Source organism: Lepisosteus oculatus, chromosome 5 (assembly GCF_040954835.1).
Source record: "Lepisosteus oculatus isolate fLepOcu1 chromosome 5, fLepOcu1.hap2, whole genome shotgun sequence".
NCBI lineage: Eukaryota > Metazoa > Chordata > Actinopteri > Semionotiformes > Lepisosteidae > Lepisosteus > Lepisosteus oculatus.
The window spans coordinates 9,972,208-9,999,493 of NC_090700.1; the positions used below are offsets into that span (position 1 = coordinate 9,972,208).

General features: G+C 38.3%; 2 protein-coding genes and 1 long non-coding RNA gene across 13 annotated transcripts in view; 2 read left to right on the top strand and 1 right to left on the bottom strand.

The window, feature by feature from the left end:
• The window catches only part of pak1 (p21 protein (Cdc42/Rac)-activated kinase 1), a 45,074-nt gene extending 37,588 nt beyond the window's left edge, over positions 1-7,486 (top strand). For all 8 annotated transcript variants that reach the window (XM_015341442.2, XM_015341437.2, XM_015341438.2 and 5 more), the window contains 3 exons: positions 1-197; positions 2,811-2,948; positions 3,947-7,486. In XM_015341442.2, the coding sequence (XP_015196928.1) occupies positions 1-197; positions 2,811-2,948; positions 3,947-4,033 (422 nt within the window). In that variant the 3' untranslated portion in view covers positions 4,034-7,486. The remainder of the gene's footprint in view (positions 198-2,810; positions 2,949-3,946) is intronic.
• Positions 2,942-14,134, bottom strand: LOC107076711 (uncharacterized). Its single transcript, XR_001477880.2, has 3 exons — positions 13,808-14,134; positions 11,935-12,073; positions 2,942-3,068 (listed from the first exon to the last, which is right to left on the bottom strand). It is a non-coding gene; the product is annotated as an uncharacterized lncRNA (long non-coding RNA).
• gdpd4a (glycerophosphodiester phosphodiesterase domain containing 4a) overlaps positions 12,823-27,286 on the top strand; it is a 34,385-nt gene continuing 19,921 nt past the window's right edge. Inside the window, exon 1 of one of the 4 annotated variants that reach the window (XM_015341433.2) lies at positions 12,823-12,983. The gene's annotated coding sequence lies outside the window, so the exon portion shown is untranslated. Of the gene's footprint in view, positions 12,984-20,472; positions 20,852-26,971; positions 27,212-27,286 lie in introns of those variants that run through there. The other 3 variants (XM_006628107.3, XM_015341435.2, XM_015341434.2) reach the window with 3 other exon arrangements.

The following is a 27,286-nucleotide window of genomic DNA, read 5'->3' on the forward strand; positions in this document are numbered from 1 at the left end:
CGGACTTTGGGTTCTGTGCCCAGATCACTCCGGAGCAAAGTAAGCGCAGCACCATGGTGGGCACGCCTTACTGGATGGCTCCTGAGGTGGTGACCAGGAAAGCGTATGGGCCAAAAGTAGACATCTGGTCCCTGGGCATTATGGCCATTGAAATGATTGAGGGAGAGCCACCATATCTGAACGAGAACCCCCTGAGGGTAAGGGAATACCGTGATCTCTGCTATTACGCGAGTTTCCGAAACGAGAATTGGCTCATATGCGGTTGATAAATAGGGGAAAGATGTCTGTGTAACACGAAACTGGCGTTTGCTTGTCCGCAATTTCATCCCTGACACCTTTACACTTTGCGTCGCGGAGTAACACAACTGAACGCGGTGGTCCGCAGAGGAATACACAGTTGTCCCACGTGCTTTGTTTTGGAAGTGCTAACATGGAGGTGCTCCTCACTTTTTTTTGTGATATTTTCACTTAATCTTCTGCATTGGCGTAATATGAGTGGACAAGATTGACAAGAATGTGTCTAAGAAGTGTGCTGGTCATCAAATTTCAGGTGGTGAACTTCACTTTTTTTCAAGGTAAAGTCCTACAACTACTGTAGTATTTATTATGAATTTAACGTATTTAAACTCTGCTAATTTTTTATTAGGATAATTATTACATTTGGTAAAGCTTTGGTTAGACATTTGGTTAGGTTTTGAGTGGTCTGCCCCTAACTCTCTTTTTCCCATAAGCACTGTTATTTTTATTGTGTGATTTTGTATAACGCGAGGTTTTACAGGAACTCATCTATCGAGTTATCGCAGAGACGCCTGTCCAGCACTTTTATCAGCGTTACTTGCATCATACAGAGGAACAACAGCATGAATGAACTGTCTTATTTAATGTCATCACCTGATTTCTTATACATGAATTGAAAGGGTTGTTTGAGTCTCATATGCTTCTGTGTCTTTCATCATGTGCAAGTGCAAGAGAGCACATTTTTAAAGTGAGACGTGTGCAGTACATCAGTGTAATTGCTCTGTGCTCATACACCCAAGCTGTAGTACACCTGGTTATGGTGTGCTGCCCTGCTCTCCTTTTTTAATTTTGCTGTAAAGCTTTGGTGCATTGTAGCATGCAAGCCCTTTAATCACGGCATTGCTTTGTTTTCTGCTGATACCGAAGCAGATAAGTGTGTGCCTGCATCATCACTGAGAATAATCTGTTTCTGATGGAGACGAAGGGCTGAGCAGCCGCATTTTTGGCGGCGTCGAGAGAGTCGTCTGATGCACGCTGGGAGCAATGTACCTGCCACCTCCAGCCCTCCACACGCCACCTGGGTCTTTAACACCTGCCAGTGCAGTGGTCCCCTGTAAGGGCCAGGGAGCAAGACTTGCAGAGCTGGAAAAGGAGTATTGCTGGGAAGGGCTGCTTATTTGGCAGTGGCCCTGACCAGAAGAGGTTGTGATGTTACAGATTGAAGAGGGGTAGTTTTTTGAAACAGACCATTTCATTTTATTAGTCTTCACACTGGTTGGGGGGTGGCAGGAACTGGGGAACTATATCTGCCCTACGCTTGAATGCTGAGGAAAAACGAACTGCAGTCTTTGGTGCCACACTGTCCTATTTGGACCTAACAACCTTATTATCAATTACTAGGTTGTATGTCAAACATCAGAATGGTGTTCTTATTCATTGCCCCGAATATGTAAACATTTCTATTAATTACTTTAGTTTCACTATCTGTTAGTTTTAGAGAAACCAAGTTTCTCAGTAATCAAACCCTGGGACTGCTTAGATGATATACCTCTTAGATGATTACAGCAGACTATGCAATCTTTTTTTCAAAAGGAAAACTTCAGCCAGTGATTAGGTTTGGCAGGGCTGATGTGAAAACTCATGACTTCTTTGCTCTTGTTTTGCTTGCCAATTCCAGGAAATGTATTTCGTTTTAGGAAGAAAAACAGGATACTCTAATGCAAATTAAAGTATGGGAAGGGGCATTTACACTGCCGCACCTGATATAAACAGCGACTGTTAACAATGTTAGAAGGATTTAATTCTTCCTAATGAACACAGTCAGTTCTCTTCGCACAACACTCCTGAGAGATGCATTCAGTCAAATTGTGTTCCCATTCCCTCGCATTAGACTTGCATTATTTTTTTAGCTGTATTGTAAAAGTGTGATCTAAAATCTGCCTAAAAATGACGGTCTTCATAAATGGGATTTTCTATTAATACCTGATATTTGACTTTGTCAGTGTTGTTTTGACTACCTGTAATTGTTCTGTGCCGGAGATGAAATTGACATGAAATACTCCGAATATCAAGTGGGAATTGAGAGGAGGATATGATGTTCAATGTTTCCTTGCTAATTAGTAATATAGAAGTATATCAAGTAGGTAGCTGTGTCAGCATGTGTAGTCTGCAAAGGAACAGGTAACAGGTTTATTCCATGCTGAAAAGAAAGGAAACACAATGTTTCGGCTGTGGAGCCTTCTTCCAGTGTGAGGAACGTTGCAGCATGGAATAAACCCATTACCTGTTCCTATATAGAAGTATATATGAGACATATTGGCTTCTTTCCTGGCTTTTGTTCATTTTAATGAGGGATTAACTCACACACAAGCCAAACTATCTGGATAGAAATATAAGTGAACCACGGCATATGCAGTTTCAGTTTTTCTAACTTGCGTTTTGTAAGAAGTTGGGGGTGGAAATTATGAAGGCATGCATTACAAACATGCCTTATCACTCAGGTGCTGCTACCTGCGTGTAGATATGTTTGGGCCCCTGAGCTGTTTCTGACTGCTGTGACTGCTTCTGTGCAGGCACTCTATCTCATCGCCACAAACGGTACCCCAGAACTTCAGAACCCCGAGAAGCTCTCCTCCATCTTCCGAGACTTCCTCAACCGCTGCCTTGAAATGGATGTGGACAAGAGAGGGTCTGCAAAAGAGCTCTTGCAGGTGAGATCTCAGTGGTGACAACACTTGGAAGTGCTGGGCCAGGACATTGATTCTTTAGCTGTCTCTCTGGAGTCCGCTATGCCATTGACAATCGATCTGTCTGCTACCTTCCCTTCTTGTCTGTAAAGAAGAGATAATTTCCTCTTAGTACAAAAGGGGTTAAGATTGGTGACCCAGATACACAGCAAGAATCCACAAACTGAAAACACTAAGTTAAGTGGGACTTTGAGATTTGAATGTCTTCTGGAGTCTACAACAAAAGATAATGATAATGAGAAAAATATTTGAAATTGCCTGTTCAAAGAAACCCTGTTATTTTGGCCAACTATTTTCCACTGGGCTCATGGAGTGATGGTCGCTGGTAAGCAGAGTGAGCATAATAATCACAATGCTTCTTTGTTTGCTTAGACGGACTTCAGGTTAAATGAGGACAGAATGCAGTCTTCTGGGGGGGCTTTCAAGGTTACAATATGAGCAGCTGCTTGAATTTACAGTGCGTGGCTCTCTGTGTGGAATACGTAATTTGTTCTTCATTTCTTATTTGCATTATTTTTGCCTTTATTCTGCTAGGCCGGTCTGCCCGAATGATAATTTTTTACTTATTCATTAGAGGAAGGTCTACACTGTCTTAAACATTGTGTCCTGGAAGCTTGCTGGATGGTTTTATAGTGTGTTATTTATTATATTAGATCACAACAATGGTGAAGAAATGAAAAAAGGTTCATTTTTAATTTTACAGTTCATATTTATATACAGTTTCATATATAGTTATCAGAAAGATAAATAGGAGTCGAGAGCTCAGATGCATCTTCAAGTGAACCACAACCAAAAAACATTAATCTTCCCTCTGTAAACGAGAGCATCTAATTTTTTTTCTCCAGAATGCAGTTTTATTTTTGTTAAAGTTTTTTTTTTTAATGTGACGGAACTAACGAACAACCAAAAGGTGTCAAACCCCTGAGGTGATTTTGTTTTGTGTGGTTCTGCTCTCTCTTCAGCACCAGTTCCTGAAGGTGGCGAAGCCCCTGTCCAGCCTCACTCCGCTCATCCTGGCTGCCAAGGAAGCCGCCAAAAACAACCGTTAGACTGGCGTTTCCGGCCTCCTCCTTCACCATCAGCCTTCTTGATTTTGCAGGGACCCCACACAGGACAGGGGCCAGCTGCCTCCTCTCTCCTGCACAGACACTGGGCTCCAAGCTGTTCATGACAGGGTCATGAATAACAGACTCTTAGAGGTCTAAAGGAAGTAAAGTAAAACAAATCTTAAATGAACTTTATACCCGTAAAAGGGTGTTTAATTGTTTTCGGTACGTTTTAAAAAGAAATAATAATAGGCCTAAGGAATACGGAAGCCTGATTGATTGGTTTTCATGTAGCAAAGTGTTTTTGACTCCTCTTCTTTTTTTAAAATTGTTTTCTTTAGTTTAAAATTGAAAGGTTGATCTTAATAAATTAAAACTTGTTTGTTCAGCTGCAGTCTTGAGTGGTGTCGTGACTCTTGGACTGTGTAGAAAGTGGTACGGTTGTGATTCTTTTTAATAATCCAAGGATGTTATGACCAGAAGCAAATTGGTCTTATTCTCTGGAATGTAATAATTTTTTGCAGTAATAAAACAGTACGAAATTAGATTCACGTAGGACCTTAACTGTCTGGTCCCTTTTAAAAGATTGTTGTTGGTTTTTTTTTGTTTTTTTTTTACAGGATTGTACAATTTGTTAACAAATGTGGAAAATTCAGGTCATCTGTGAAAATCATTACATGTTATTGTATATGCAGTGCATTCAAAAAAGACGTAAGGTAGCCCAGATTTGAGATATTTGTCTAGATTTGCTTGGTATAATTTTGTGGTACTGCAGTGGGTCTCTGTTTTAAAAAACTGGTACATACCCCCATTGAACATTCTATCCATCTTGTGGAGATATGGAGAACTTTTTATTTAATATAATCCTGTTTATTTTTCATAACTCATTCCTAGAAAACAAACAAGATGTATACAGTATATGATGAAATGTACTGATTATCATGAAGTTCTTGGGTTTTCCATAAATTGAGCCTTAAAGTATCTAAATAAACGTTCCTGGTGTTTCTATCAGTGAAAACATAAACGGTACAAATGATGTTGTTTTTTAGAAGATTTATAAGAGATAAAGTCCTGTCTTGTGATGCACAGAATAGAATCCTGTTTTTTTCTGTCTGATCTGTCTTTTTTGCCTATCTTTCAGTTTTCTGTTTCTTTACATAAGCCTTATCAAAGTGACAGTTATCGCTAAGGTCTTATCTAATTTTAATTCATGAGAGTTGAACTCAGTTGTGGAACCTGTTCCTTTTGAGTTTTTACAAAATGATTTAGAAATGTTTTTTTTTTTTTTTCCCCCAACACTGAAAGTGTTGTTGAGACTTTTCGGTACATTTGAATTTCATGCCTGTTGGTTTTGTTTCATTGTTTTTAATGACTGTGCTTATCCTTTCAGCTGGTCTTTAGCCACATTTGCTCTTTCGGTGAACCAGTAAAGGTTATCTGCTTGCTCTATGTGTTTTTTTTTTATTATTTTGGCGAGCCATAATTTTTAACTCCAAGAGACGAGAGAAAAAAATGTTGTTATTCGAGCCCGGTTTCCCATAATTCCTCAAGACAGCATACTGCTTCTTCACAGGTTCAACTCTTTATTGTTGCATCATTGGTTTCAGTGCATAATGTAGTGTTGCATTTTGTATGTTATTTTATTCTGTATGTATTTTTATCCTTAATGTACTGAATGAATCATGAAGGCACAGCTTTATAGGCAACGTTAAATTCCAGGATCAATTCATAGCTCATCTTACAAGCATGTGGTGATGTGACTTATGACCTAACAGGTTTTTGACAAATATGGCATGACTCTTTATGATTGTGCTGATTGCTTTTCCTGTAAATGATGAACTACTTTGGAATGAGCTGAGGAGGGTCCATTATCATTACAGCACATACCTGCTGGTAAGTGAGGAATTTATAACATAACATCACTTTATTCACCCTATACAATTTCTTGTATTAGGAATTTGTCTTTTTGCATACCCCAACTTGCTCTCCAGGAGACACACGGACAGCAAGAGAAGCTTGGGGTCAGAGCGCAGGGTCAGCCATTTATACGGCGCCCCTGGAGCAACTGGGGTTAAAGGCCTTGCTCAGGGGCCCAACAGAGTAGGATTCCTCTGCCGGCTGCGGGATTTGAACCGGCAACCTTCCAGCCACAGGCGCAGATCCTTAGCCACAGAGCCAGAAAGGGCTGTTTGTACCGCGTATCTCACGGTATGGGAACAGCACAGGAAGAACAGAGCTGTGGTTTCCACCTGTGACAGAACGAATTGATGTTGACATGAAATCACCCCTATTTGGGTTTTTTCCCCCCCCAATCTTGGAACCAGATGAAGGCATGCCCTGTATCTGGACTTGGACAGCTTCGGCTTGAGTCTCGTGGCCCAGTTGATGGCTCTTCCGGTGTAGGCGCAGTCAAACTAGATTTATGAGCTTTGGGGGAAAAAAAATCCCTTCCGTCTCTTTGGACCTTTTGTGCAATGTCTTAGTGTCAAGTGACCAGCATGGACTTTTGTGTTAGACCTCACATTCAGTGTATGAGTTTTGGAAAATGTCAAATCTTGGTGATACCCACTCGTGGTGCCCAAGTAATATTTAGATGAAAGCATCTTAAACATCTTTGCATCATGCGATTGGAAGTAATATTGGAGTTACCCTGGTCTGGTACGCATGGAGGTGTTTATGGAGACACAAGGAAGGACACCCTTGGGAATCTGGGTATATGTACGTGTTCACACAAAAAAAAAAATGTATTATAATAATATGGTTTTGTCTGGAGGGAAAACTTTTTTTCCATTTTGGTATTGTATAGCAGTATCAGTCTGACTTGAAATATTTTGAAGGAACATGAAATCGACCTGTTATACCTCTTGGCATATCCTTATTGTTTATATTCTCTTGAGCACATGAAACAACATCTTTTCTCTTTTGCGAAAGATTTTTTTTCTTCAAATGAATCCTCTGCCCTGCAGCTACTGGAAGTCCTTTATGGAGCTGTGTCAAACAGAGATACCCTGATATTGCAAGGTAGCTGCTGTGTAAAAAGGAATTCCTGGATCAGCATTCTGTGCAGGCAAGCCTCTGACACTCCATTCAGTGGTCTGCGTGTATTGCTGATGAATGTTCTACATTTATACTGTATAGCAGAGTTTGAAATAAACTCTTGTTCCAGTTGTAAGATGGCTGGGGTTGTTTTCTATGTATGTTTTAAGTGTTGATTTTCTATGCATATCATCGTAAAGAGAGGAAACGATGCATATGTTTACGCCTGGGAACACCTTGTAGAGGGTTAGGTTAAGATTTGTTAAGGTTGGAAACTCCCTGCATTGCATTGTAAGTGCACCCAGTACCCTTAACCAGTTATCAGTTGTTTCTTTTGATTAGGTTCAAATTCTGTATGCTTTGATGATATTGAAGTGTGTTTCCTGCAATCAAATAAGAGCCCTTATGAAACTGCTGAAATTGGTGTTCTGTTCCGTGACACATTCAGTGGGGAATATTTCATAACCCTTTTCTCCAGCAGAACCAAATATAACAGTAAGTGTGCAAGTGCTCATTGGCTGAACATCAGAAGGTAGCTCAACACAGTCCTTTTTTGTGAATAATGCTCACGTTAATCAAGATGCATTAAAGTGATTGCATTAACCAAAAATTCATATTTCTAGCGTTCTAGCATTTTTTTAAATTAAAACTGTTATAATGCTATGGGTTTATTTATTGCTTTCCTTATTTTGTGAAAGACATGGGAGAATGAGTGAATTATAAATTGGCTGTACATGATAGTTTCTTAGTTTAGCATGATAGTGTTCAGCCTTTTGATTTAGCTTTTTCCTTGTGTTTTTAACAGCTTCATGGAAAGGGTTTTCCTAGCATTTTACCATGTACTCTGCACATATTGTCAGGAACCTGCAACTAACCTGTTATTTTACCGTACTGACTGAGAAATCCCCCCAAAAGATTTTTTTGAGGACCCAGGATCTCAGAACTCCACTGAGGAAAGGGGATAGAGCATATTGAGTTCACCATAAGAGATATCAAGCATGCTTGCAAATTGTCATAGTCTCCTTTTTAGTATGTTTCAAAAAGAATTTCAATTCCACTTTTAATATAATGGGAGTCCCAGTGTAACATAGTCAACTACATGGAGCTGTAGTCTACCAAATGCTCATCCCCAGTTTAATTCTGCAAAACGGCGCATGAGGAATGTCCCAGTGTCAAGATTTTGCAGTCAGTTTTTCTTTTACAATTCTTCTAGATAGCATTTGTTATTGCTTTATAACTTGCTCAAAGCTGGCAATAAGGTCATAAATCGACTAACAGGCAAGCACATCTTGAGTGAAAGTGTTTAATTTTAATTTGGGTTTACAGATTTAACCTCGGTGCCCTCAGGACTTTCAGTCTCATAAAGCTACACTGCATGGCATGTTCTTTTAGAAATGTTTAGGAATGCCCGTTTTACATCTCATTTCTATTTTGTAAAAGGGTCTATATACTGTATAGTCCAGTTAAAAATTATAGGTATTTTTACTTTTATATCAAAAATGAAAATATGAACACCGTTTCAAGAACCAGACTTACACTTCTGCAGCTGATTAAGCAATCAATCTTGCATGATATTGCTGAGATTTGCCAGTGCAGTCCAGTTTGCAAATGCTACTCTGACAAGGACAAATGACACCAGAAAGTGAGGAGAAACCCAAGACTCTCCTGAAAAACCCCTGAGCTTGCCTGTGTTACTTCTCTCTCTGCTGAGGTTTGCAGAGCTTAGGGGAGAGGCAGAGCTCTTTTTTAAAGCAGAGCTTATCATTGGAGACAACATGATTCCACAAATGTATTGTTTAATTCAATCTTGTCCCTCAAGCCTGAATCACCATGTCATATTGTGAAAAGGAATGCCAGAAATTCATATGCCTCAATGTATTTTCCACCAGAACTAACCTTTTCTCTGCTGCATTGCAGGATCCCAGAGCAATGTGCTTATTTTCCTGCTCAACCCAGAATTAGCCTTGATGAAATTTCAGTTGCATTTAGATTTGAAAAGCCATGGTTCTAATTAACTTGTCTCTTGAGGTTGGTGTATTTTTTCCCCCCAGTTGAAAGAATAAAATCATAAGACTAATTAAACTTTTCACTGGAGAAGACCATCATAAAACAAATCATAAAAGAATACTATGTACAGCACACAAGTGCAAGTATACATTTCCATATCACTACAGTATGGACTACTTCGGGGATTTTTAAATTGTTCACAGTGTGCATTGCTTTAGAAGAAAATACTGCAATTTAAATGCTGTGCTGTGTTTTGGAAACTGATTTTATGGTTTACACAGGCTGGGTTCTGTTCATGCTTTTATCGTTTTTATAGAGGGATTCATTACCATATTCTTTGATAAATCATTATTTTTTTTCTGAAATAAAAAGTAATGTGTTGATGGCAGTTTAACCTATACAGCACCAAATTGAAGAGTTGTATTGTGAAGAAGTTTCTGGCCCCACCATAGCAAAGTATTGTGTAAATTAGTCCTGTGGACAGAATTTACATTAGATATCATGCTTAGTGTACTATCAGCATTACCCAAAGATGTCAGAGTAACTTTCTGTGCATTTATGAGAAATAAATCATTAGTTCTGTCTTAAGAGAGATGTATACTTTTTATAACATTAAACAGGATCAAATTCACCCTTTTCCCCATCTAGCTATATATACAGTATGACAGGAGAATTTGTCTTGAATGTTATTTAAAAGTGCTCTTCTGTAGAACAGTTTCACCCATGCTTTTTCAGCCCTCTGCTTTTCATTGCGTGTTGGCAGTTGTTTTTAACTTGAGTATCTTCTTCTGCTTATTTTGCATCCTGTTTGTTCTTCTGTACTGGTATGATGACTCACATGCTCAGGCAAAAGTGATCTCCAAAAATGGATTTAAGAAACCAATTATGGCTCTAACTTTGGATCAACTAAGTAGTTCTCATGATACACTGGTAACAATTTCTTCATTTCTTGGTCAAGTGAATTGTTTCCTGTAAATTATTAGCCTGATAGAAAGTTGGTAGTACTGTATCTGTTGCTTCAGTCAAACTAAAATTCAACTGTTAAATACTGCAGTCAGACAGAAAATCGGATGTACATCTTTGTTATGAACTGGTGTTACTTTTGCAGTATTTTTTAGAATAAGTAGGGAAAATACTATTAGGCCCATTGATATATTTGTTGTAAGCTGTCCTAGCTCCTGTAGAACCTCTCTTTATTCTGATTTATTCTTTACTTTCTCCATTAATACCATTTAGGCTATATTCTTATTTTAGGGATGAATTTGTTTTGAGGCTTTAATATTGTTTCAGAAATATAATGATCTGTTCCCACTTCACCATTTGTAAGTTATGCCTTATTCCTTCACTGACTGCTTTTTTAAGAGACCACGATTTAGATTACCAATTTGAATGTAATTCTATTCCATCCACTCCACAGATTTTATCCTGGGCGTCTGAAAGGACTGGGAAAATAAAGCCATCTCTCCCTAGTTAGGTGCATTGAATAAACTGGGCTAAGAAGTAATCATGAACTATTTCATCTGTGTCAGTTTCAGCTTCTTTTTCCACATCACAATCTTCCAATTCAGATGTGGAAAATTAAAATCTCCTACTAATATAATATCCCCACTAATGCCACATACATCTTCCTTACTTTTACACAGTAAGCTACTTGCATCCATCTTTGCATTATGTGGTCTGTTGCTTCGCCTGTTGTTAAACCCTTAGTATTTTTTTACAGTTTAACCAATGTATGTCCTAAACTCTCTATAGTTTATTCCTTCAGTCCCCTACAGGTTATTTCATCAATATTCTTACTCCACCATCTCTTCCATGAAGTTTCAAAACCTTCATAATCTTCCCCCATGTTTCAGTTATACAGTACCTCTTTTGTCATAGTTAATGCCGCAGCTTTGACTTTTCATCTTTTATTACACTTGCTCCTAGCATTGACGTATATGTATATCCTGTAAGAACCGAAGTGTTACTTAAGTTTGTTCTTAGTGTTGCCTTGGGCTTCTGGATCGCGTTAGGATTAGCGTGTTGTGGCTCCCTGCTTCTCAGTTTGCAGTTCTACAGTAACTCTCTCCTGCAGCTCTGCAAGAATTTGTTGGCAAGCTGGGCGTCGGGTCCATAGGTCTCACACTCTAGGGGCTTAACTAGATGTCAGGTTTCACAGAAATCTCCCTGGATGTCTCCAACCAGAAAGAAAGTCCTCTTTGCTTTGCATTGGCCTTGTACTGTTAGTTGTTAATTTGTTGACTGACACTTTTATCCACCGTGACTTATATTTGTGCCCTGGGTGTACATTATATACTGCTGGGTGTTTTACTGCGGCAATCATAAGTGAACTGCCTTGGTGAAGGTTCCCCGTGATTTAAATCCACAACCTTCCAATTACATGGCCAGAGCCCTCAACTCTACTCCCTCAGTTCCTTTTTACTAGTTAGGTAGCATATAAATATTGTACAAGGAAAAGCTCGTCTCCCTCCCCCATTCCCAAACAAAACAAAAAAACACAGCAGAACATGTGCACTGATCTTGAAGGTTACAGCTTGCCTTGGGGGTTCGGGGGTGTTTGCTTTTGACACCCATTTTCCCAAATGTCTCAAGTCATCATTCGCTTTGTGTTGTGCTCCTTTGTGGAGCTCCCCCAGCACAGCTACCATATGCAAGCATCAGCTCTCTTTGGTTAAGTCATTTATCTCTGCCTTGCAGGTCTGACAGCCTCATTTGTGAAATACAACACTGAAACTTACTGAAGTTTCCATCCCGCTGTGGAATACGGTCTCCTTGAAATCCTAAACGGTAAACGATGTGAAATACGGCTTGTTTTGTTTTGGGAGAAACATTTAAAACCAGTTTATTTTTTATTAGAATACCTTGAGTGTCTTTGTACCTCTGGCAACTTTTTTCCCCCCATTGGATAAAGTGCCTGTATTCTTCCCTTCTTTCTGTGCTTTCCTCGTCGGTCTAGGATGAAGCAGCACTGAACCCCGATAAGGCCTTCATCAGTGTCTTCTGCAGGACAGGCATAGAATATAAAATGCTTTGATGAAATTGTGATTTTATATGCAGGCATATCATTCCAGGATTTTTTTCTTCAAACCATGTCGTAGAGCAGTGGTTCATAACCAGTACTGCAGCCCTGCACCCCTGTTCTATTCAAAATATGTTCTCGAACCCTTTATCAAAAATCTTTCTGAAAAAAATCTGGAATGTCTCACACCCAAAAAATCGCATCTCACCCCAGGTTAACAACCATTTATGGTGATTTATTATAGTCCGAGCAACAAAAGAAAATCTAGGCTTATTCAGGAAATGTAGTCATTCACACTCCCCCCCAGGTTAAAAATCGTACTGTAGGTATCACGTACAAAATAAGGATCAACCGTTAACACGTTTACTGGTTAACCCTTGTCCTCCCTGGATGTTGTTAGAAACAACACCTGAGAATGGAATGTGTTTCAAAGGAAGCGGATAATTATATTTCATTTGCATTATGGAGAAGGCTAAAATAATTCGGGAAAGTCCTCTGCAGTTTTCATAAGGGGGTGAAATGCTGTATAGCTGCGGGGATTTTTTAAAAAGTCTACCCGTCCTTTAATATATTGTGAGGCATTAAATCCAACACGAGTACTGGAATCAATTATACATGCAGTAATTAGCTCCAGTTTCAGTTCCATGAGTCAGCACTGGAATTTCCTTCTTATTGCTATAGTATTAAAGTGCCTATACTGTAGGTGTCTATAGTGTATGGTAGGTTTGAGCTTATAAAACCAGACCAAGTCGTCCGGCGAAAGACTGCGCCCTTAGCATTCCAGTTACTTGGAGCGAAGCAATCAAAGCTCACGCACACAGGGCTCGACAGCTCCAAAGTACAGTACGTCGGCTGCTTGGACAGGCCGAAGCTACTGTAACTGCGGCTGGGGTAAGTAGAAACATCCCCAGACCTTACTCAAGCAGATGTATTATTATTTCGCAATGCTATTTTGCAATTTTCTATTCTGCAAAGAGAAAAGCTTCACTCTGTTGCGTTGTTTTTTCGTCACCCCCAACAAAATCCTAATATAAAACGGCTCTGAAGCTTCTGTGAAGCCCTGGAAAAACCGCCCCTATATTCTTATTGAAGCATTCATTTTGTCCAAGAGCAAATAAGCGGTTTTTCTTTAGTTTTGAGCTTAGCCTCGGACTTCCGTAGCACTGGGTTAACAATTATTTATCTTCCGACCAAACATCTTATAAACCGGTAACTTAGATCAAATACTCAAACAACCACAGCAAAATACTGTACAGTACATTGCGTTTTCATTCTCACTCGCGTAAGTGAATTACAACCTTATTTTTTAAATGCTTTCAGTCTTTTACAGTCTTCAAAAGTTTAGACTATTAGATAGATAATACTTTATTAATCCCGCAGTGAAATTGATGTGTTACAGCAGTCCAGCCCAAGACAAGCAAAAACAGACATCAGAATAGTTATAGAACAAAAGACAACAAAATAAATAAAAATAAATAAATTAAAAAATAAATAGATAGGTGTGTGCAAAATGTGATGATGATGATCATAGTCACTGTAAAAACAATAAAATATGTGCAAAATGTGCATAGGTTTATCTAGCATTTAATTATTATTATTAAAGTTTAAGGTGAACATTTAAAACCAAACAGGAACGTGTCTCATTTTAATTTTGGACATCATCACCAAATAGGTTTTTGTAGACAAGATACAAAATCAAACAATACACGACTCACGTTTCCTTCAGCTTTGTCCGCAATTGGGATATGGAAATATGGTTGCAAACAAAATTCAGTCATTTGGCTATTCTAGTTCATTTGCTTTGTGGCAGCCAGTTCTTCTGAGAATTTCATCCAACTGTCTTTTTAGAGCAGCTAGACTTCTGGCTTCATCAACCTGGCTGGGTAGTTTGTTCAAAACGACCACAAACCTTTGTGTAAAAAAAAGAAAGAACCTCCTGTTTTGCACGCAGTTTCCCTTAGTTTCTATTGGTGTCTTGTGGTTGCGTCTCGCTGTTGAGTCAAGTAGCGTTTGTGCATTTTGACTACTTGAATCAGGTCACCTCATAATCTTCTCTGTTGAAAACTAAAAATATTCAGTTGTTTTGGTCTAGCAGTTCTTAGCCTGACATTCCTTTATGTCCTGGAACATACAGTGCCTTATTCTGGACTGATTCCAGAGCAGCAATATTGTTTTTGTAACATGGTTACTATTTTAAATATGGACTCGTATTAGTGAACCATACAATTTTAACATACCATCAATTGATGTACATTCTTCACTTTTAACTGTTTTCTAACTTTTTTTCCTTTGATTGATTCCCTATATTGCCTAGAAGATGTAAATAATATATGTCTAAACACTTGAGTCTTTTCCTTCAAGAAATTACTTCTTCATGTTTGGTGTTTCTCATTTTATATTTATAGTTTATGGTTTTGATATCTGCATGCAGTGTGTTGCACCTGACTGCATTAAATGTCATCTGCCCCTTTTTGCCTATCATTTATTGTTTTAAATTAGGGAAGGCATTAGTCCTAATGCAGATTCCTGTGGTAACTATATCATTCCATTCTGAGTATAACAGCATTCTTACCTGTGCTCTTTGTCTAATCGTTAACTGATTACTGCTCAAAACATGCATTACCTTCACTTGTAAGAATTACTGAATCTATATTATTTAAATGTAAAAGAGCTCTTCTATGAGACTTCCTCGTATGAGACTCTTGCATTACTGAAATGTAAGAATCTTTTATGAGGAAATTCATCAGAAGCCTTCTGAACATCTATATTAGATGTATGTTCAAAGATTCTGAACATCTATATTAGATGTATGTTCAAAGATTCTGTCTTATCAGAATCTATATTGTACAGATATAATGAAGAATATTAAGTAGTTCTGGACATAAAATTCTATGTGTATCAAATCTAAGCTCTTTTTACTAGTCTTTTGCTTATTCTGCAGGATATGAAATATTACCATTTCAAATTTGGAGACCCCCTTTTTATTTCCAGTTTAATAAATTATAATTTTTAAGGGCCTATTGACATTATTTGTAGTATAGTAGCACACCACTTGAATTTGTATTTTATTCAGACAAACCTAGTTCTACAGCTACTATATCTGGAAAGAATTTATAACAGCTCTGTAACATTTCCTGTACAGTAGGAGTTAACGTCCATTTGAAAGTTTCCATTATCCAGTTTTAATACAAATTTGTTCCTAGCCTTCACCCCCAAACACTCAACTCTTTCACTAAACAAGGAAGTGTGGGAGGAACATTTAATGAAAAAATGTTACACAACATCTTGTAAAAACAGCACTGAAATCTGTTTAGCTTTCCTAACACATAATTCTACAAGGTTGCAAAAACATTGATTGTGCTGTTAAAAAAGATGGATCAGAGAATTCTTCTTTGTCTGTAATAGGAAAGGCTCTGTATTTCCTTTACCACTGGTTTCAATGAGTGGAACAAAAACACTGTACAGTGTTCACAGCAGTAATATAGAGGTAATTTGTGGTAGACAGTACAGCCCACGTGGAGACCTTAAGGACACACTATGGATAAGAACATTTTTGTTGAATAATGTCATATTGTACATCCTGCTCCATGGATGCAATCACTAACTCTCTAAAGAAAAGCATAGCCAATGTGATCTTCAATTGCTCATAGTGTGTCCTAATATGTAGTGCCCTATGTAGTATTTAAGCAGTTTTCTGCATCACTGATAAGGAGAAAGAAGCAAGTTCATTAAAACGTGACATTTTAGCAAAATGTTAAGCATTTCAGCAACGTTTTAGTACCATGAGATCGTCTTGGGCAATGATCTTGATGCCTTTGTTGTGGAACTTCGAAGGGAGACCTAATTCACAGCAGCAGTCTTTGTGAAGTCTTTCAGAACTACATGTTCAGGTGTATCTGCAGTGTCGCACACTCATCTTTGAGATGCTCTTTATTAAGCAGAAAGGCGAATTCTGTATTGCAGAACTTAGGCGTGGAGCACCAATGTATCTACACAGCTGTTTCACCTTATGTGACCGTTTGGGTTTCTTTTGTGTGACAATATTAGATGAAGGAACAGCTGGCAGCGATTACTTGTCTTTTCACAGCAGTTATGTACCTTTTCATCTTTCCTAATCAACAAGGGAACTGGAATAAGATGAAAAATGAATTCATTTTATTTTTAAGTTAGATTGGAGGATCAGTTAATCCCTGGAATAAGTGTGCAATTTCCTTTGCTTTGGAATCAAACACACAGAGAAAAGTTACTTTGCTCTTCAATTTTAATGTTTTTCTGCAGCATGGGTAGCTTGTCACGTTTCAGAGAGCTCATTGATGTGGCAGCATGACTTGTTTAAGAAAGTACATTTAGATGTGTCCCTATGACATTAAAGAACCCAAATCTGATGCTTTTTTTCATGTTTTATGTTCTTAGGTAGTCAAAGTTTTGCTGGCTCCTTTCCATTTCGGGGATGGATATGAATTATGCAGAATGGGGTGATAACAGTTGATTATGCGTATGAAACAATTTTCCCAGAGCTAGCACGTGCTGGTGATTGCTGGTGGTATTTGAGGGTTGTAGTGTAATTTTCATTTCTCAGACTGGTTCATGAGCCTTTATAATTTGTTGTGCATCGATAGGGAAAACAACTTCTGAGACACAAACCTGTGTAACCCAATACACAGTCTGAGTGAGTGGCAGAATGCCCTAACATTAAGAAGAGAGACAGTCTCAGTTTTTTCATTCCAGCTGGGCTGTATTTCACTTAGGTTGTTAGCATATTCACAGTTTCTATTATTCAGACTACACCCACACATTTTGACATAGTTTCTTATATAAATCCTATTTTACATGCTATGTCATAAGACACCCACTCTACAAAAAGCATGATGACATGCTCAGCTTTGTCAAATCATTATATCTGCATCTGTTTTACAGTTAAGTTCTTTAGCAATAGGTGGATTGTGGGAGGTTACAGTGTCTGACATCAAGGCTTCCTGTCCGATCTGTCAGTCTGGTATATTTCTGGAATTGGAATGCCTTTAACTCAATAGGTGAATCAGGAGTTTCTCACTAAATGAAACAAAATCCTCAAATTATAATGATAATAAATGCACAAAATCTACAGTCTGCATTACTGTTGAAAAATAAAACTGTATTTGCCTTTTGTACAGAAGAAACAATCACACCAAATAGGAACATCTGCATTTTTTATGTATTATTTGACAGCTAATTGATTTTTGGTATTCTTGGCCATGAGCCACTGAACAAATCCATTGGTGCAATTATACTGTGACAAGCAGAAGTGCTTTAGCATATTGCAGAAAATGTTCAGCAAATGGGCCAGGACACAAATCAAATAGAGGATGGTGCAATAAAGCATCAATTACATATGAGTCTTAATTTTGCCTCCATTCATTACACCTGACTTTATGGTTTACATTTTAATTTCTATTGATCAGTGCTGGCACAACATCGGTTAATTCACCTCCCATTGTATACACAAGTACTGACTGATCATTTGAGAAACTCACAAGATACTGTTAATTCACTAAAGCTAGATCTCCTTGAACCAACTGAAGTTACAATTTGGATTTTATTTCAGCCCTTGTATGCTGCATTGGAACTGATGTACATTAAACTTGCCATTTTTATGTATTCTGTTAAGTAGGGCTCTGGTAATTCTGTGTCGCTCTAAGAAAGCAATTGGTAATGCATAAGAAATGAAATGCAGTGATATAAACTTGCATATTGCATGGATGAATAACAGATACATTTTCAGTCTGTAGTTAATTTAGTTTTAGCAACTGGGACACAGTTTGATATGTGCATTTCTATCAATTTTAACATATCTCTGCAATTTATAGATTGCTTATCATTAACATACCGTATAGTTATATATTAACATATACTGTATACAAAGTTATAGTTCACCATCGTTCTTACAGATCACAGAAAGAACTGAAGTGATCTGAGTAATGGAGGAGATCCCAAATAAATACCTTTCTATATGTTAAACTCAATTTTAATCAATGCATTTATCTAGTTTCTCTAGGGTTTGATAAAAAAAATAATCCTTTTATGCTGTTATAGAAGGCAAAATGTGTTTCACATCTCAGTATCCTACTCCTTAAGTTTAAGATGACAGGCAATGCTTTGAAACTTTGATCCACCATCTCTTATCTCTTATCTCTTATTTTAACAAAACTTTATCCATCCAGAATCTCAAACAAAATGTTGTGTTTTTGGCAAATAATTCTTTGTCTTGTAAAGATCGTTGCCTGGTTAATTACTTTGTTACCTTCCTGTGCCAGAGAACAAAGGAAATGTACTTAAAAGTGTTCCCCCTGCCAACTGGAGGTGGGTGGTTGTTAATTTTAATTTGCTTGCAAGAGAAGCTGATGTCAGGGATGACACTAATTTTTACCTCTCTTTAATAATTCACACCCTAGAATGTAACAATATGCTGGATGCTGTTTACTGAATAGCAAGCACGACCTCTGTTTATGACTTGCAGTATTCCAGATGGAACTGCCTTGTTCATTAAATGCCATCTGCCCTCTAGTGCTCAAAACTGCATTGCTCATAACTCCTAATAAAATGGTCACATTGCACTTCGATACAAGGTAGATTTCTCCACTCCTGCCTTCTCTTGGAATCGGAAACTAAACGTTTTAAATTATTCAGTCCCATTTCGATACACGGGATTCATTCTAGCTGATACGGTAAAATGTTTTTTTCCCCCTGCTGTGCTGTATAGCATCAAGTGGCGAGGCCTTAATTGAGTAGGCAGCTCATTGATTGTCGCCAGTTCATCTCCAGACAAAATGGGATTCCCCTGACATTTTCATTTGCGCTGTCAAAAAGAAGGGAGGCACAACAGACAGTTTTATGAACGGTGAAAATAACCAATCCTTCCATCAGCCGAGAACATTTTCTGCTTCCTGATGGAATGGGTTGGTGTTGAAGAAATGGAAAGCTTTGTACATTTCCACTTTTGACAGAGTGAACGGTATTTGTTTATAGGCTAAATTTAAACCACAGGGAAAGCAGCTGAAGCCGAGTTTGATTGTATCAGTAGTCCGCAGTTTATGTATTCTGCGTACCGGCTGTGTTGAAGTGAAGTGTATACTTTGGTCTTCCTGCTTTAAAATAGTTTAATTGACTTGCAAAACGCTTATGTATAAGTTGTTGAACTTTTGCATGGTTAAACACAGTGAAATTACTCATACACGCTTTCTGTTCTTACCACTGCCTTAATGACCTGCAAAGCTCAATATTGTTGATCTCCAAACATCACAGATATTAATGTAGCGAGCTGTCATATTGTTTGAGGTCAGGAGTCAATTTGTATTCAGGAAGAAAACAAAAACACAATCTGGTGCTGCTAAAAGACAAAAGTTGAGCTGACCCATTTTAGAGCAGTCTGATCGCTTATTAATACACCAAAGACAAATAGTTCCATATATATCATGTGTGTGACATAAACATTAGGACGTCTGTCTGGTCTGGTAGTGCAGAATGGTCTTAATTCCATTCTGAGCCGCCCGTAAGTGGCCTACTTGGAACTCGGGGAATGTCGCGGGCATTAAATCAAAGCCTGATACACAGTCTTTTCAGTTATAGGTCACGGGCTTAGACAAATGGTTGTGAAATATCGCCAGTGTAATACCTACATTAAACAGAACCCAGTTAATCAAATACTGTAGTGAACATGGTGTAGACAGTCTCTAACATGTCTGAATTCCAACGTTTTGATGTATTAAGAGGGTGAGGATCTGGATTAAAGAAAAAAAAGTCTTCGGTGATGGTTTCAGAAAGCTCAAGTCTCCTGTTCTGTTTACTAAATTAATAATTTTAAATCTTGAGGTCTGAAATATGAATTGTAATACAATTGTATTTTTCAACATTCGCCCATCATGCTGTTTCAACTCATATTATGTTGGAAAATCTGAATCTGTAGGCGATATCTTAACTCTGGACTATTTTCGTTGAACTTCATAGTACCGGTCTGTACGTTGTTGTGATACTGTTTACTTTATCAAGGAGATAGTGTGTTTAAAGATTGTTGGGAAAAAAAAATACTTCTTTAATTCAAACGCCAGCAGATAAGAGATACCAATTTTTTAGGTTCCACAATAATGACAGTTGAGCCATAAAATACACATTTCGATTCTGACATCCGTAGTAATTTATTCTTTACAAAGTATACAACACGTTAGAGGTTGTATGTGAAGATAATACAGGTTGGCTAGCCGATATTAATAGGCAACTTCATAAGCTTAGACGATATTAATTATTCATGTCATGTTACAGGCGGAGAGCTTTTTATTTTTTCTTGGCTATTTTTCACACATAAAAACCCTTCGATTCGTACAAGATCGACCTTGGCAGCGGTTTCTTAAAGCTGTTTGAGCCTTGTGACTTCGTCTCTTGTCGAGAGGCTTAAACGTAGCGTCTGAGGTATAATTATAAAGGAGCAGCTCACTTCGGCTCAGTTGAAGTCGGCGGCATTGCAGAGCGCAGACGAGTCCACACCTTTCCGAGAAAAGCACGAATAGGCGCAGCGACGAGGAGTTGGCGACAGGTGGGAGTTCCCAGCCCGGTCTCTGGAGCTGCCTTTACACAGCTCTGTATCAGGACCGCTGTGGTTACTAGCTGAGCTGCTATACCATCTCGGAGGAACTGCGCAACACTGCGGCTGTTAATTCCTGGGATTCAACTGAAGACTCTTCGGTGTTGGTGCGTAAGAGCTCTACAACGGCATAACTTCTGTATATGTAAGTTTAACGTTTGTATTTTTAGATGTAATGCATATGCGTGTCAGTAATTGTTGTGTGTGCAGAAGTGTTGTCCTCTCATGCTGTTTGTGTGTACTGTATGTATATTTGAGGTTTTGTAACCACAAATAATGCAGTATAAGTGTAATGCAGTGTAACTGATCGGATTTATTGCTTTTATTAATACTTATTTTGGCCTCGATGGTGTGAATGTGCAGGTTTTATACTTTAGCCACGTACTGTGTTGTCGTGTTTCAATGAAGCAGTCTTGCACTGCAGTCAGTGAAGCACAGCGATAGCGCTTGCGTTGGGTTAGTGCTGGAAGGGAGAGACAAAAACGTTTTGTTCATTTGGTCTCTCTTTGTCTTTTTGTCCTTTTTGTCTGGTGTCATTTTCAGCAGTTCCTGTCGCGTTCTGCAATGACTGACGGTCGGTTATACTGACGTGCTTTTAACGAATAGAGAAGAGAAGGAGCAGAGAATGTACTAGCTTTTCGCAATACGGTCCTAAACCTAGTACTTTCTTTGTTTCAGTTTTGTTCTGAAGAGTTATCGCAAGCGGGTTTCCACACACTAGTGTTAATAGTGAACCTCTGGAATGTACGTTTGTAGTTTATCTATGATTTACCTTACAAAATACATCGTGGTGCGCTAAATAATTCCAACTCTCACGCCTACAGATATAAACATAATGTCATAAAGGTTTATTTGTTTGGTCGGATATTTAAATTACCTTTATAAATAGCCGGAGGAACGCTATTATTACATCAGTTGTGGAAACCAAACGCCGGTTTAGCAGTTAATAAAGTCATACAAGTACTGTTTTGAGTATAGTCGCAGTGGTAACAGTAATGTCATTATTTCCGAAATAAAGCACCGATAAATGCAGACCATTTGACCTCACAGTGCATTGCACCGAGTTTATGGGAATCCACAAAAAAAATGTCACGCTGTCATCTGTGATGATTTTAATTACATTTTAAATTTAAATGAACTAAAACATGGTAATGAAGGGGATGTGACACCATTTTATCATTAAAACAAAATAATTGCAGGGGTTATTAAAATGAACTTAAAAATTAACCCCTTCTCCTCACTTTGATATCTTGATAAATATCTCAGCAAAGTAGTAAACACAGGGGGCATCACTGCAGGTAATAAATACCCTTGTATTTACCGTCTACACTGTCCAGTGAATAAATCTAATTAAGCGTTTGAGACAAGATTTTTAATATTGTAAAGAATTTAGCTGACCAAAGGTTAACTACAGCTTGCTGAACTTGTTGTAATGAGATGTTCTGATTGCATGAAAACGTACACAAGAAAGGCTTGGATGATGGTGAGCACTGAATGTTATTAACCATACTGATGTTAAATATTAATCTGCATTTTCCATTTGTGGACCTAGTTTGGATAGGGGACTACTTCAAATAAGTTGGATTGAACATAGAAATCAATATGTAAAGCATAATGTACACCTGATACAATAACACAGAATTACAATGGTCTGTATGGAGTAACACTTACAGTACCTTGCAGGGGCTCTTAGAGCTGGATACAGAAAATAGTATAGAAAAGACCAGGGCTGTCTACTGCAAGGATCTCTGAGCAAATTCATAGAAGCCCTGGTGTCTTCTCTTTTTGCTTTCAAACTTGGTAGCCAGTGAATGTTTTGACATACATGATTATTTTTTACAGATGATTATTCCACTTTTTCACTTCATTATCTATAAAACACCTCTGTGTCTCACCTAGTTGGGCTTATCACATTAAGGCATATCATTGAATAATTTAGACCATCCGTGTAACTGAGAGCTCAGGCAGAACAAAACCCAGAAGACACTGGGCCTTTCACAAATTCTGCTTGAGATCCCTTGTATCGCGTTTTGTTTCTTTGAGGCCAGAAGAGAAGCTTGCGGGGTAGGATCCTGCAATACAATAGGCTCTAATTGTGAAGTATACCATATGATTTTCATGCTGAAGCTGGCCATTGCAGCTGGGAACAGTGACCCTGTAAGACAAATCGAGCCTTTTGTGCTTCTGTGGCTTTTTATTTATGTATCTTGTTGATCTGGTGATGCACAAGAATGAATAAACAAAGTAAGCGCTTACTGAAGAGGTCCATTGTTTACAAAAGTGTCGCGTCCCCCACCTTTTGAGCCCCCTTGCTCAAAACAGCCACTTACTGTATGAGGGACCAAATGCATGAGGGATTGGTTCTAATCTGAGTGCAACTCTTGTGTTAGTTTCTGTTTTGCACACAGGAAGGTGCATGCTTCTGCAAAATCAATAAAAAAGACTGAGGTTTTTGTACACACATTGTTGGGACAGAGATTGCTGTATCATAATTTCCATCTTGATGCCATGTGGTCAGTGTCAGGCTGTGTGTGGGGTAAAGATTGATTAGATGACACGTCAAAACAAAAACTGCTTGAACTCTACTCATATCAGATCAGAACTAAACCATCTCACTTCGTCCCTAAGATGCATGTATATTATTTTGGTGTAATGTGACACTCTGTTGCATTTTTGTGTTGCAGTAGTAGCCTCAGGGAAGTCATATTCCATGAAATGACTGAAGTAGTGTTTATTCCATACAGAATCCTTCTAGTGAAATTATTCAGCAGATATTTTACAGTACAAAACTTTCCTACTGCTGACCAAACTAATTTCTTGCCACTGATATGAAGCATAGTTACATGAGAATAAAAATGACCAATTCTATACTGTGTGTTTCATAAGATCCTTTATGAGAATTTTCGGCTATCACAACATGGTGTAGGCTGTCAGAATTAGTATCACTGTGTTTGCCAAGTACATCACATGTACAACGAATTTGATCTGGTGTCTTGGTGCAAAAACATACTGTAGATGGAAAAAAATCAATAACACCTTTACACTTTACACAACAACCTGGCACAGGATCACAATTATATCCACACTACCGTACATCCCATATTCATGTATTCGGGGGCAGCAGGGCAACAGGCATGGGAAAAAGCTGTTGAGGTGCTGGGCATGACCTGAATTTGTATTACATCAGTACAATTACTATCTCTGTCAAATAATTCTGCAGGTGAAGTTGTAAAATAAAATCTCAGTTTAGCAAATTGAGCTACTGTATGAACCAAATCACATTTTCTGAACTGCAGTGTATGCTGACATTTTGAAAGTAAGACTCAGAACCTAGGGGCATCCACAGCTAAAATTCTTTCAGCATCACAAACATTTTCTACTGCTGCTGCTATGACTTGGTTAGAAAAGCAGTGGTTTTAGAGCGTAGCTCCTTAGAAGCTCTAATGACTTCCTGTGGAGACCTGGATTAAAAGGGGAACTGCAACTCCATTTTCAGATTGCGATGTTTGAAAGAATCAGCATTGATGAGTGCATTTCAAACCACAATAAAAGCAAGATGTACACAGTAACTTGTAAAACCTCCAATTTGCATCAGAAATAGATTAAATTTCCATTTATGTGTAGCACCACATTCTTAGATTCAGAACAAGGCAACAAATCATATGGAAATTTGAAGAGGCCTTATGACACTGTAAACAAGCAGGCTTGTGAATACATCTCTTTTAATTCAGTAGAAATATTGCTCTTGACTTTGAGACGGTTTTGCCAACAAATATGAATTATTTGTTGACTCTGCATGCAGATCACGTTGTGGTGATGAAAATGTGGTGCTACACAGCCTGTACTTATTAACTCATACACCACATTACATCAGTCATTACCGTGACTAGTGAGCAGGAAGGGCCTCATCATGTTGCAATTAGTGGGAACTCTTGTTCCCGCCAGTGGCAAAAACAGGATTTTGCAACAACGTGGCGACATACAGTACTTTCACAAAGTTCACAATTTTTTTGCTTAATTTGAAATTTGTTAAATTTTTCCATATCCTCGATGAATTGAATTTGTTACCAAGATTTGATAACTGTATATTTACATGCTCATAACGAGAGTCTTGTACAGCTGTGGCATGGTGGGATTTTATATGAGGTGTTTTCCAGGAAGTGAGTTGTCATTTAAGGCAAAGGACCCCATTGTTCTGTAGAGACTCTGAGTTTCCAGATGTTTTTACAAGCATTTTGCCTGTCTCATCTGTTGTTCCAAGGAAATACGTTTCTGCAGTTGGAAGGCAAAAATAACATGTTTTCACAATTCAAAGATCAATGGGAAAACTAAACTGTAAGAAAATGAAAAATTCAAACTGTCTCAATCTTCCGTTCCTTGCTCTCTTGATGTGCCTTTAAGAGCTTGGGGCCTTAGGATTATTCTTTTTAGGTCTGTGTAGAAACTGAAAATTAATACACTGTGTGTCAAAAGAAATAATATTGAAAACAAAGAGGCCAGTGCATGTGAAAGTAATTAACTTTTGGAAACAGAAAAATTAATAATACTGCAAACATAAGGCTTTCATAAAAAGGCCATTTTGGTCAAACTATTGTCCAACAAGAAGTATGAAAGACTTAGAGTGTATTTGGCATTTTGAACAAAGATAACTAAAGTATTTGCTGTTCAGAAAGGGAAATTACGAATGAGCACATTAATCTTGGCATCTTCTGTTCTGGGAAGACTATATGCCTTTGACTTTTTTTGTTGCCATAGAAAAATGTCATACAGAGAAGAACTGAGGGAGAAGGACAGTATGTATTTACTGCTTTTTGACATTCAAGGCACTCAAAAATCCAGGATATTTTTGCACAATGTTAGAGGAATGGTCTGACTGTGTTATTGACCACAAGGAGCCAATATGCAGTTAGTACTGGCAAAGCTCCAGTGTTTTTGTCTAATCCTTGAATCTCCCTGTAGAACTTGATTAGAGGAATTGCAAACAACTTCCCTGTGCATAGAAGAACTGAAGTAGCAGGAGGGAATCATTTCCATTTCATCTATCCCCTGTATCATCTAATTACTCTACTAACGAGCACTTGATTTAAAGCAAGTTGCTAATTTTTGTAATGAATTAAGTTATGTTTGTTTAAAAAGGACAGGCTAGGCTATAACTGATATCTACAGAGTGGATTTGATGACTGGCCTGATTTCAGGGAAAGGAAAGAGTGGAGTTTGGCCCCATGATTGTGTTCTAAGTGGTACTCCATCTGGAATACTTTGCTACAAATTTGCAGAGAATCTCTGACAGATGGACCTGATAATCAAAGCTACAGTTGTATCCATAAACCCAGGCTAATTCCAAACAAACGAGACCAGTACCTTCCTTTAATTGCCCCTGCTTAGAGAACAGTTACTGCTGTTCTATTATCCCTGTATAATTCCACTTATTGACACGTTTTTATGACACATTGGGTTTTGCTGTTTCTTTTAATTAAACAGTGCCCCCTTGTAGCAAATTTGTAGTTAGGTCTGCCAGTTGTTTGTTCTGCATACCATACTTGGCATCCAGAATATAATGTTTCTATGAGTAAAAAACTAAGGGTGGGTAAGGGAAAGTTGCTGTTGGAAGAGGTGTTAGTAGGACCAGTAGGGGGTGCTCACCCTGCAGCTTGTAAGGGTCCGGATGTCCCTGTATAGTGATGGAGACACTATACTGTAAAAAAGAATTGTGTATCAATTTAACAATTGTGCTTGTTATCACCTACGATCAGTTTTAGTGGGGTTTTTAGGGCAACTTCAAACACCATGTCTGCTCCAGACACAAGCCAGATTGAAAATTCCAGGCCAAGTGATGTATTTTCCTTGTGTTTCAAAGGAGCTGGATGTTTTAAGAATGAAATAAACAGTAGAAGTGAAAAGGCAACTTAAAAGGAGAATACAGTGAGAAATACGAAAGACACAGATGTCTGGATTCTATTCTTTTCTGTTTTTGCTTCAGGAAGTTTCATTTGTTTAAATGAATATAAGTGAATGGAACCCATTATCTTCTCCTCAGTTGATTCACAAATATCTGTGAATGGCATGTTTTGATGCTGACACTAGCACGGCTGGATAGGGGTTATTCATCTCTGCGGAGACCACTATTTTTATTCTAATCTTTCAGACTTAATTCCTTCTAAATGGCTTAGCCAAGACAGGAAGCAGATCCTGCTGCTACTATATCCCTGCAGATGTCAAAGGACTGTGGCAACCCCTTAGGAGAGAGAGGCCATGCCTCTGTGTTGCTCACCTCAGACATTCTATCACATACTGGCCCCTGGGCAGTGGCAGTGTCATCACAGACAAGCTCCCTTTTGTGCTCTTTGCATTCGATCCCCCACTGTGAAGAAACTCTTCTCCGCCACTCGAAAAGACATCGAGGTTGTTATAGCAGCAAAGCTGGTCTGAGTCACCAAACAGCTGAATGAACGTTCGAGTGGATTTTGGTCCCTTCTCCATGTTAGCCAGCTCTGCTTCTCAAGAAGTAAGATATTTGTTTACTGCATCTGCTTATGTTTTATTGCTGCCTTTTTTTATTGTGTATTTTTTTTTTTGCAGA